Source organism: Trachypithecus francoisi, unplaced genomic scaffold (assembly GCF_009764315.1).
Source record: "Trachypithecus francoisi isolate TF-2019V2 unplaced genomic scaffold, Tfra_2.0 Lachesis_group0, whole genome shotgun sequence".
In the NCBI taxonomy this organism is placed as follows: domain Eukaryota; kingdom Metazoa; phylum Chordata; class Mammalia; order Primates; family Cercopithecidae; genus Trachypithecus; species Trachypithecus francoisi.
The window spans coordinates 134,547,169-134,559,297 of record NW_022681453.1 but is presented as its reverse complement, the minus strand read 5'-3'; the positions used below and the strand labels follow the sequence as shown (position 1 = coordinate 134,559,297).

The 12,129-nt window shown below is 43.9% G+C and overlaps 1 protein-coding gene across 6 annotated transcripts in view; it reads right to left on the bottom strand.

Annotated features, from left to right (window-relative positions):
* GOLGA4 (golgin A4) overlaps positions 1-1,674 on the bottom strand; it is a 120,120-nt gene extending 118,446 nt beyond the window's left edge. For 3 of the 6 annotated variants that reach the window (XM_033212019.1, XM_033212020.1, XM_033212021.1), the window contains exon 1: positions 1,323-1,507. In XM_033212019.1, coding sequence (XP_033067910.1) covers positions 1,323-1,394 — 72 coding nt within the window. In that variant the 5' untranslated portion in view covers positions 1,395-1,507. Of the gene's footprint in view, positions 1-700; positions 797-1,322 lie in introns of those variants that run through there. The other 3 variants (XM_033212023.1, XM_033212022.1, XM_033212024.1) reach the window with 3 other exon arrangements.
* Between the last annotated feature and the right edge of the window lie 10,455 nt (positions 1,675-12,129).

Sequence of the window (12,129 nt, the reverse complement as noted above, 5' to 3'; positions counted from 1 at the left end):
CATGCCCATTTCCTCACATTCCTCATCTCTACCTCACTTTTAAAGTTTATCTTTGTTTCTTAATTAACAGTGTTTTGTAAAATTTTAAAAGACTGCAGTAAATGGTATGAAAAGGACAATCTTTACTACTTAAATTTTAACCACCATTTACACTTGAGAAACGAAGCAACCCTTCAGTGCTGTGTTCTGATGTTTTTCTCAAGCACTGTTTTACTACACATGAGCTTTAAATTTAAAAATAACAACTTCAATTTATAGTTTCCGAATAAACCTAATGCAATCGTTGTATGTTAAGAATTTGGAAATGCCTCCAAGTTAGTCAAAACACAGCTTTTCTTGCAACCGCAAGCAAAGACCAAAAACCCTAAAATTAAGGGACAGATCTGCTCAATCTGTTGAAATTCAAAAAGGCTGGGAAGAAATTAAGCAGAAACCATCATCTTCGCTGTTAAGACCCTGTGCTGCCAGCATCGAAACATCTCCAGTTAACACTTAGGAAACTGTATCTTTAATACTACTAACACGCCTCCTTTTCCCTGGAAACGCATTTCCTAAAGCAACAGCATTCCTGAAAAACAAACATAACCCTGTCCGCAGAGCAGCAAGACTGAAAAAGCAGAGCAGAGTTCTATGGACAGGCAGAGTGTCTCCCCCTCCGCCCGCCAGTCCCAGATCAACCAAGTTATGCGAAGTGACTAACTCGTGACAGCCTCGGGCGCTGGACGCCGGCCATGCCGCCACCTCTTTCATGTCCCACCGCTCCTACCAGCAGCCTGACCCAGGATGGCTCTATTCCCCAGCCTTCAATCCCTGGACCTGGGTTTGGAATTAAGAGACTTCCGTCAAGGGTCAGTTGTGCGGGATCCTGGCCATTTCACACAAAATCTCACGATGGGCATGAGAGAGGGGGACACCTGCAGCAGAGGTCAGATATCACAAGGGACCCGGGTTTTCCCACCCCGCCCTCATTCCCAGCGTGGGGTCTCAGATGGGTGGGGGAACCTCAAATACGGATCAGAAATCATGCAAGTTCGGAGTCTGGCCTTAGGGGAAAACTCTTAACGGAGATGGGATGTCACGAGGGATCCAGCCACCCCCATCCACTCATTACTGGATGGAGTTTTGCGATGGGAAAATCCAGGTCAGGAGTTACGGACGACCCGCACCGCCCGGAGCTCCTTCTGGATCCGGAGCTTGGGGAAGAGTCCCGGGTTAGGGGTCAAAGGTCACGGAAGAACTTCCCCACTCCCCCCGCCTTTTTTGTCCGCGGGCCGGTTCAAGGGGTATCGGGAGCTAGGGGAGGAAAGCCGCGGCCATCGTACCTGACCAGGAGCCAGCGTCTGCTGGAGCTGCTGCTGCTCCTCGCTGATCTTCTGCTTCAGTTTCTTGAACATGGCGCAGCGTACGTACAGTCCTGAGTGCCAATGAGACCTGAGGGGCGAGAGCCCGGGGAGTCCCGGCCGCGGCGGCTACGGCGACTTCTCTACACCCGAGACCGCGGGAACCGGGCCTCGCCGCCTCCTCCTTGAGCCTGCGGGCAAGTCCGGACACTCGTCCTGAGGATGTCGGCGTCGCCGCCGCCGCGTCTCTTTCTTCCGGGTGCCACTGGCTGGCCTCGGGCCCCCATCCAGCCCCGGGAGCCGCGGCGGCGACGACAACGGCAGCAGGTGAACTGTGCACCAAGGGCGCCTGCGCCGCCTACGTGGAGCTCTCCGAGGCTAACTACGGAGCACCGGAGGGGACAAGCACAATGTCGGGGCCCGCACATGCGCGCTCGGCCTGTCGCTCCCGAACTCACTGCACTGGAGGACACAAGGTTCGGAGCTGCCTGATTTCGTTGGGTGCGGCCCTCGCGGCTCAGAAATGGAGCGAGGGCTAGTCTGAACACTACACTGACCCTCACCTGGGCTTTGGCCCTGCGAAATCAGACGGGGGGAGTACTGCTTCTACTGATGGCAGCAGGGCCGACGGGCCCACTGCAAAGAACACAGGGATGAGCGTCCAGGATGGGAGAAGGGGCGATCCAGAGAACCTGACGCGGGCCCTAATTGATAGTGTACTTTTCTTTAGTACCTGTAGCTAGGATTCTATGTCTTCGGTTCCAGAGGGGCCCGCTTCCCTTCCCTGAACTCTTCCAGCGTCGGGAAGTCCCTGATACCGGCCGCCAGGGGTCTAAATGTTTTATGCCAATACCGTAAAACCTCAACTGTTTGGACACCCGCTTTATTCTTTTCTTCACCGAAATCGTATATTTCACAAATTCATTCAGAAACCTTTATCAGGCCTTGGAGATTTCACAGCCTAGTGGAAGACACAGATTCATAATGAGTCCAAATTTACTCCTAACACCTGCAGTCATCCTACAAGATTTTAATATTTATGTGCCTCATTTATCCAAAACCCGAACTTCGGCTGCCTGCAAATCTTCAGGTCCATTTCAGCAACTCACTTTTGCATGCTGTACCTTTGGTATCATCTGAAACGGCTTACATTGTCTCAGGTATCAGAATCTAACAGTATATGCTGATCTCCACGTTTTAGCAAATTTTGTTTACCAGCAATAATAGGGGGAACCTGCTCCCGAGAGTCCATATTCTGATCCCTAAATGTATTAGAGCCAAAGTGGGACCTGGAACACTGCCTTAACACCTGGGCTAAGTCCTCTTATATCTCATAGTGAACACCTTATGTAAGGGGTCCCCAGCCCCTGGGCCACAAACAGGTACCAGCCCATGGCCTGTTAGGACCCGGGCTACACAGCAAGAAGTGAATCTCTGGCACGCCAGGGAAGTTTAATCTGTATTTACAGCTGCTCCCCATGGCTCATATTATCGTCCGAGCTCCACCTCCTGTCAAATCAGCTGTGGCATGAGATTCTCATAGGAGCTGGAACTATTGTGAACTAGGCATGAGAGGGATCTAGGTTGTGTGCTCCTTATGAGAATCTAATGCCTGATGATCTGTCACTGTCTCCCATCACCTCCAGATGGGACCATCTAGTTGCAGGAAAACAAGCTCAGGGCTCCCACTGATTCTGCATTAGGGTGAGTTGTATAATCATTTCATTATATATTACAATGCAATAATAATAGAAATAAAGTGCACAATAAATATAATGCACTTGAATTGTCCCAAACCATCCTTCCCCATCCCCCTAGCCCCACCCCCAGGAAAAAATTGTCTTCCATGAAACAGGTCCCTGGTATCCAAAAGATTGGGGACCACTGCCTTATATAATTACCGAGAGTTTTTTTTCTGGGCTGTTTTGTTTTGTTTTTCAAGAGTACTTAACTCTCAGCCGGGCGCGGTGGCTCATGTCTGTAATCCCAGCACTTTAGGAGGCTGAGGCGGACAGATCATTTGAGGTCAGGAGTTCGAGACCAGCCTAGCCAACATAGTGAAACCGGGTCTCCACTAAAAATACAAAAATTAGCCAGGTGTAGTGGTGCATGCCTGTAATCCAAGCTACTCGGGAGGCTGAGGCAGGAGAATTGCTTGAACCAGGAGGCAGAGGCTGCAGTGAGCTGAGATTGTGCCACTGCACTCCAACCTGGGAGACAGAATGAGACTCCATCTCAAAATAAAAATAAAAAGAGTACTTAACTCTCAACTGACTGAAGTTCAATAGGCCTTCAGCTGCTCCCAGCTCCGGATGCCCAATAAACATCTTTCTCCCAACTTTCACAATTGTACATCAAAGTTTGCCAATTTTATATGTATAATATATATGCATGTATCTGTGTTTGTACATGTATGTGGGCCCTGTCAAAGTCAACTACTATAAATAATAAATAAAAAGGATCCAAGATATCACTTAGAGAAAGAAATCAGAAGAATGCTAATTATGTGAAAAGGGGGATAGCTTTGCCAGGACACAAAAAAAGAGACAGGGTTGAAACCCTTCATCACATGTAACACAATGTTGTTAAAACATTAAACCTCCTCATAGCCACATTCTGCCTCAGGTCTCTACAAATTAACATTATTTCAGTCAGAAAGAGCAGTCTTTCTGACTGCTCTTAATTAAACCTAGAAATTACTCAATTCTTCAGCTCCTCTGGGTGGCACAAATTTGGATGCAAATCACCTTCTGTAGTCTCAGGCTTTGGCCCACTTCTTAGAATTCTGCACCAATCCAGCTGAAGCACACGGCCTGCCCCTATTTTCTATGTTAGTAATTTGAACTCATTTCCCATCTAGCTGCTCAAGGATTAGCACACCTCACTGCAGAGCAGGACATTTAAAACAGGCTTGCATCTCAATCATAATGATCAAAGACTTCATGAATTTATTTTCCTAGTGGAACTAGTACCCATCGTTTTCAACACAAAGAAGCAATGCTAATAGTTATAGACCAAGCCTAATTGTCATTCTTCCACCCCTTCCAATTGCACAAAATGCAAATACTGTCTCCATGATTCAGAAAATTTTCAGAATAACATTATTGCTGGGGGTTCAGATTGCTTTCCAAGCCTTAGATAACAAAATAGCATGTCAGAAAATGCTTTTAGTCAAGAACCAATACACATCTGAAACCTTCAACTGATTTCCTACTCTCTGACCGCAAATGTGTCATCAGTCCTTTTTGCATCGCCACACAATGCATTTTCTTAACCTTTATCAAGAATCCTTGTACCTGCCAACCACAGAGTATAGCATAATGGTTAAGAGCACAGTTTTTGGTTTACATAAAACTTATCAATTTTTAGGCTAGGCGTGGTGGCTCATGCCTGTGATCCCAACCCTTTGGGAAGCCGAGGGGAGTGGATCACCTGAGGTCAGGAGTTCAAGACCAGCCTGGCCAACATGGCAAAACCCAGTCTCTAGTAAAAATACAAAAAAAAAAATTAACCAGGTGTGGTGCGGGTGCCTGTAATCCTAGCTACTCAGGAGGCTGAGGCAGGAGAATCGCTTGAACTTGGGAGGCAGAGGTTGCAGTGAGCCGAGATCATGCCACTACACTCCAGCCTGGGCAACAGGAACGAAACTCCATCTCAAAGATAAAAAATAAAGTCATCCATTTACTAGTTCTTTAACCTTTGGCACTTAAGCAAACCACAGTATACAAAATCAAATGCCTAAAGGGAGCAGGAGGTTATGAGTAAAGCACATATACATAGGATTTCAGACAATGGAAAATGTAGGAAAGTAACAAATGACAGTGTGAACCCATCTAAGGGGATTTTTAAATCAATGCAACGAAACAACTCTTAGAATAAAATTCAGCCCAAAAGCCAGATTGTGACCTCTGAGTCTTAGCTCTCTGCATTTCATTTTCCTCATCTGTAACATTTTAATAGTATTTCATAGGATTGTTGTGAAGTTCAAATGAGATGATATGCATAAAGCATACAGTTCATAGTAAATGAAACTTACAAATTCTAAGAGTTTAATTCTCCCTCTCCCTCTGTATGTTGAGACCTCCAGCTTACACCTTTCCCCTGAGCTCTAGATCAAGCTTGTCCAATCCGCGGGCCATAGGCTGCATGTGGCACAGGATGGCGCTGCATGTGGCACAGGATGGTTTTGAATGTGGCCTGATACAAATTCATAAACTTTCTGAAAACATTATGAGATTTTTTTGTGATTTTTTTTTTTTTTTTTTTTTTTTTTGGCTATCAGCTATTGTTAGTGTATTTTTTTTTTTTTTTGAGACGGAGTCTCGCTCTGTCGCCCAGGCTGGAGTGCAGTGGCCGGATCTCAGCTCACTGCAAGCTCTGCCTCCCGGGTTCACGCCATTCTCCTGCCTCAGCCTCCCGAGTAGCTGGGACTACAGGTGCCCGCCATCTCGCCCGGCTAGTTTTTTGTATTTTTTAGTAGAGACGGGGTTTCACCATGTTAGCCAGGATGGTCTTGATCTCCTGACCTCGTGATCCGCCCGTCTCGGCCTCCCAAAGTGCTGGGATTACAGGCTTGAGCCACCGCGCCCGGCCTTGTTAGTGTATTTTATGTGTGGCCCAAGACAATTATTCCAGTGTGGTCCAGGGAAGCAAAAAGATTGGACACCCCTGCTCTAGATTATAACGTCTCCACTGGGCTCTCAGGTTGAGCAGGGCCAAGGACTATGTGTGTCATGCAACTCAGCCAGTGCTAGTACAGAACCTGACACTACATTTCTACAGAGTTAAATAGTCTTTTTTTTTTTTTTTGAGACAGAGTCTTACTCTGTTGCCCAGGCTGGAGTGCAGTGACACAATCTTGGCTCGCTGCAACCTCCACCAAGGGGTTCAAGCGATTCTCCTGCCTCAGCCTCCTGAGTAGCTGGGACTACAGGCCTGCGCCACCAAGCCCGGTGCCATCAAGCCCGGCTAATTTTTGTATTTCTTAGTAAAGATGGGATTTCACCACCTTGGCCAGACTGGTCTCAGACTCCTGACCTCAAGTGATCCATCCACTTCAGCCTCCCAAAGTGCTGAGATTACAAGAGTGAGCCATCATGCCAGGTGTTTTTTTTTTTTTTTTTCCAATACACCGCCAATTGGGGGAAAAAAACAGTTAATTAATCTTAATACATCCAATTGCCTTAATGGCCAACTGGGCAACTTCCCTTAATGGTCCATAGGCATCTCACCTTCAACATCTCCAAAAATAAAATCATCTGCTACTATCCTTCTACCATCACCATCAGGCTTGTCACTTCTGTGTTTCCTCTTACCCTCTTGCTGCTTCTCCTTTTCATAAGCTTATTTTTTCATGTATATATTCTACCTTGGCTGGTGTCATCTCCATCTTCCCAGTTACCAAAGCCAAAAGTTTGGAAGTCAATCAAGACATCCCTCTCTATGCACCACTAGTATCCAGAGAATCACTAAGTCTTGTGTATTTTCCTCTGAAATACTTCTGAAATCCATCTGCTTTCCTAATTTACCCTGCCACTAGTTTCAGTCTTCATTATAGTTTTTTTAAATGGCTCCCCAGTTTCCAGTTTTGCTTCTTTCCAATCCATCTTCCACATAGCTGATGTTACTCTCCTGCTGCAACCCGATCAGTGGTCACCTTGTCCTACATGACAGTGTTCGTACTCCCAGGCAGTACTAGAAGCCCTCAGCAGCCTGACTCCTGCTTTCCCTCTTACTAAACCCTCGCCACTCTTCACACTTCAAAGCTCCAGAAATATCAAATTAACTCAGGGTTCCCTTGGCACATTCTGCTTTTTCTTAAGAGAGAGAGACAGGGTCTCACTATGTTGCCCAGGCTAGTCTCCAACACCTGGGCTCAAGTGTTCCACATGCCTCAGCCTCCCTGAAGTTCTGAGATTACAGGTGTGAGCTGCCGCACCCAGCCACATCCTGCTTTTATTTTATTTTTTGGGACGGTGTCTCACTATGTCACCCAGGCCAGAGTGTAGTGGCATGATCTCGGCCTGCTGCAACCTCTACTTTCCGGGTTCAAGCGATTCTCCTGCCTCAGCCTCCCTAGTAGCTGGGATTATAGGCATGTGCCACCATAATTTTTGTATTTTCAGTAGAGGCAGGGTTTTGCCATGTTGGCCAGGCTGGTCTCAAACTCCTGACCTCAGGTGATCCACCTGCCTCAGCCTCCCAAAGTGCTGGGATTACAGGCGTGAGCCACCACATCCGGCCCACAACCTGCTTTTATGTACATGCTTGCCTTTCTTTTTTTTTGGTCTACAAATTATACAGAGTAGTTGTGAAAATCGTAATGAGTATGGAAGTACACTCATTGTCCTCCTTGACTGTACCTTTCCTCCTTTTCCACTTTTCTTCTCTACCCTGGACAATGCTGTGCTCAAATTTCATTATCTCTTTCAAGCATTCTCTAATACCACTCCCCAAACCACCCCCAACACACACCTATCAGTGGAGTTAATCATACTCTCCTCCATACAGCCTCAGTCTTACATGCTGTTAATGTGTGTATCACACTGAATTTTTATCTTCTTTTCTTACAGAAGTAATATGCTCACTGTAACAAGTATAATCTGGTTCCTGCAAATAACCTGTATTAGTAATTCAGTTTTCATTTTTTCGATTTTTCTGTATTTATGAAATATATACATTTAATTGTCTATACATAAAATATATGAAATATATACATTTAATTAGCTACTTATACATAAATATATTTAGTTTTGTTTTATTTTATGAAAAATTGATTCTACAAAATCCATATCTTGCTTTCTTCAATTAATAGGCCATGAATATAATTTCTAATCAGTATATGTATTTTTTTTTTTTTTGAGACGGAGTCTGGCTCTGTCGCCCAGGCTGGAGTGCAGTGGCGCAATCTTGGCTCACTGCAAGGTTCGCCTCCCGGGTTCACGCCATTCTCCTGCCTCAGCTTCCCGAGTAGCTGGGACTACAGGTGCCTGCCACCATGCCCAGCTAATTTTTTATATTTTTAGTAGAGATGGGGTTTCACCATGTTAGTCAGGATGATCTTGATCTTCTGACCTCCCAAAGTGCTGGGATTACAGGTGTGAGCCACTGCACCCAGCAGTATATGTATTTCAATCTCTTTAATGGCTGCATAGTATTTTATACTATATATGAATTATAATTTAAGATTTCTAATTGGTAGGCATTTAGCTTCTGTCCTATTTTTTGCTAATTAGAAACTATTAGAAGGCCGGGCACGGTGGCTCACGCCTGTAATCCCACCACTTTGGGAGGCCAAGGCAGGCAGATCATGAGGTCAGGAGATCGAGACCAACCTGGCTAACATGGTGTACTAAAAATACAAAAAATTAGCCAGGTGTGGTGGCAGGTGCCTGTAGTCCCAGCTACCCGGCAGGCTGAGGCAGGAGAATGGCGTGAACCCAGGATGTGGAGCTGGCAGTGAGCGGAGATCTCGCCACCGCACTCCAACCTGGGCGACAGAGCGAGACTCCGTCTCAAAAAAAAAAAAAGAAAGAAACTATTAGAGTAAGCAACTTTATAAATAAATGTTTGTATACTAGTGTGTATGTTTCTGTAGAAAATAATGAATTTCTGGCCAGGCGTGGTGGCTCATGCCTGTAATCCTAGCACTTTGGGAGGCCAAGGCAGGTGGCTCACAAAGTCAGGAGATTGAGACCCTCCTGGCCAACATGGTGAAACCCTGGCTCCACTAAAAATACAAAAATTAGCCTGGCGTGGTGATGCGTGCCTGTAGTCCCAGCTACTCGGGACACTGAGGCTGGAGAATCGCTTGAACCAGGGAGTCCAGGGTTTCAGTGAGCCGAGATGGTGCCACTGCACTCCAGCCTGGTGACAGAGCAAGACTCCGTCTCAAAAACAGAAAAGAAAAGAAAAGAAAGAAAAGAAAAGAAAAGAATGGATTTCTAGAAGTATAATTGAGAGTTCTATCCAATGAGCATGGTTAATGACAACGTGATCTCCAAAATATATAGCAATTTATATTTCTACTGATAGTGTGGGAAATGCCCTTATGAGTATGTTTTTAATTTTTTATCAATCAAAAAGATGCTGAATGGTATTTTACTTTTGTTGTAGTTCCCATTTATTTAATATAAGCTATGTTAAAATGTCATCTTAAGTGTGTATGCTATCAGAGTTCCTTCACATTGTATTATACAATTCATGTAACCCAGATATTAGCTCTTCCTTTTACCCTAAGGGACAATTCCCTCTAAGTATATTTAGGGAAGTAAAATAGTCCTTGATCTTCCAAGTTGTGTGTTCTTCTCATTGTCTCTTTACTTTTGCTAAATCTCCACTCTGCTATGGGACACTTCTCCGTTTGTTACTGGTCTCAGCCTGGAAAGCATGATTGCAGTTCCCTGGGGGTCTTGATGCTTATGCTTCCAAGGGGTTTTACAGGATGGGAGTTGGGGGAGAGGGGGAAATGAGTTGAATTTAGGGTAGGTGTCACGTATTCTATGACCCAGCTCTTACTTCCTTCCATTACAGCTATACTCAAGGCATGGAGGTGGGAGGAGAGAGACATTTGTTGTAACAAGTAACAAAGATGTAGAGGTTGAAATATTTGTATTACTATATTGTTTTAATATATTTCATCAGAATGCTTCAAAATGTTATGTTGCTAATATTTACTTTTACAAGAGAATAGTGTAAGGCTATGTAAATTTCAATTATAAAACCATTGGAAAACCTCCCATGGAAGAAAGGTCTACACATCAGAGTCTAAACTTAGACCCTCTGGAATTTAGCCAACTTTTCAGCCTAGTATAAGTTATCTTTAAAGGGTTTTTAAAAATGTTTGTTGTTGCCAGACTCAGTGGCTCACACCTGTAATCCTAGCACTTTGGGAGGCTGAGGCAGGCGGATTACGAGGTCAGGAGTTCAAGACCATCCTGACCAACATGGTGAAACCCCATCTCTATTGGAAATACAAAAATTAGCCGGTCGTGGTGGCACGTGTCTGTAATCCCAGCCACTTAGGAGGCTGAGGCAGAAGAATTGCTTGAACCTAGGAGGTGGAGGTTGCAGTGAGCTGAGATTGCACCACTGCTCTCCAGCCTGGGTGACAGAGCAACACTCCGTCTCAAAAAAAAAAAAAGAAAAAAATTAAATTTAAAAATTAAAAAAAAAGTTTGTTGTTAATTTAATTCCCATTATTGGCAGAAAGTAAATAAACTATGGAAAAATGAAGAGCTACTTCTTACTCTTACTGGCTCTGTTTGACAAATAGACACAAAGAAGAACCAAAAAATTACTTGTCCATAGTAATATGATCTCAGAGATAGAATTGGAAAGTGTTTTAAATTCCAATTTAAAACACTTCTTTTTTAAGAAAGTGTTTCTTAAAACAGACCTTCTTGCCCTCTTTCCTGGTCTCCAGCTGTGTTTAACACTTACTTGACTTCTCTGAGTCACAGTCTGCTAATATTTTTAAGCTGTTCAACTTAATTTTTAACAGTTTTGCATTTGTTTACATGACATGTTCCAGAAATATTTACGTGGCTGATGACTCAAAAATTGAATCAGAACAATCATTTGAAGAGAAAACAACACTGGGCTGATAAGTAAATCTTATTTCAAGAATGAGGTCCCTTGATAAGAGAACTGTTGATGAAATAGAAATGAGAAGGTGTCAAATTCCCTACTCCTTACTAAGTAACTACTTGCTAATTAGACTCCTAAGTAACCTAATTCACTCTTGCAAACATTTAAATACAGTGTTTCTGTTGTGTGTGTGTGTGTTTTTTTTAAAAAAAGAGGTGCTTGCCAGTCATGTTGATAATGGGTGATGGGTTCCCGTAGAAAGGCTGGATAGAGTAATGAATAAGCACATTGACATTAAAGTCAACTGACTGTGTTCAGATGCCAACTTTGCCATTGGGGAAAATAACTTCTGTATGTTTCAGTGTCTTCATCTCTAAAATAAAGACATGTAATTGTATCCACCATAATTCCTGTAAGGATTACATGAATATTTGGGTAATAGGTTAATATATTTTGGTGGCAGGGTGGGAGTGGGAATTAAGTTTGAAAAAAATGAAATTATTGGCTGGGCGCGGTGGCTCACGCCTGTAATCTCAGCACTTTGGGAGGCCAAGGCGAGCGGATCATGAGGTCGGGAGATCGAGACCATCCTGGCTAACACGGTGAAACCCCCGTCTCTACTAAATATACAAAAAATTACCCGGGCGTGGTGGCAGGCGCCTGTAGTCCCAGCTACTTGGGAGGCTGAGGCAGGAGAAAGGCGTGAACTCGGGAGGTGGAGCTTGCAGTGAGCCCAGATTGCGCCGCTGCACTCCAACCTGGGCGACAGAGTGAGACCGTATAAAACGAAAAAAAAGAAAGTATTAAAGTCTAGGAGAAAATGTAAGATAATTTTATAATCTTGGAGTGCTAAAGGCCTAAGTATAACACAAGATCCAGAAACCATAAATAAAAATAGTTTGTCAATCTATGCAAAAGTTTATTTTGAATTCTTTATATCAAAAATACTGTAATGAAATATGGTGCAATTCATTGCTCTATAGTAATCATAAGACAATATAGATAAATCTTACATTATGATGAACAAAAAAAGACAGATGAAAGGATGTTTTAGTGTATATGATTCCATATACAATTCCATATAAGCCAGAATTAATTTATTGTGTTAGAAGTAAAGGAAAATATTGTCTTGGGGTATAGGAAAGGCATAGCAATGGAGATGAGGGTTTTAGAGGAGATTTTCGAGCACTGGTAATATTTT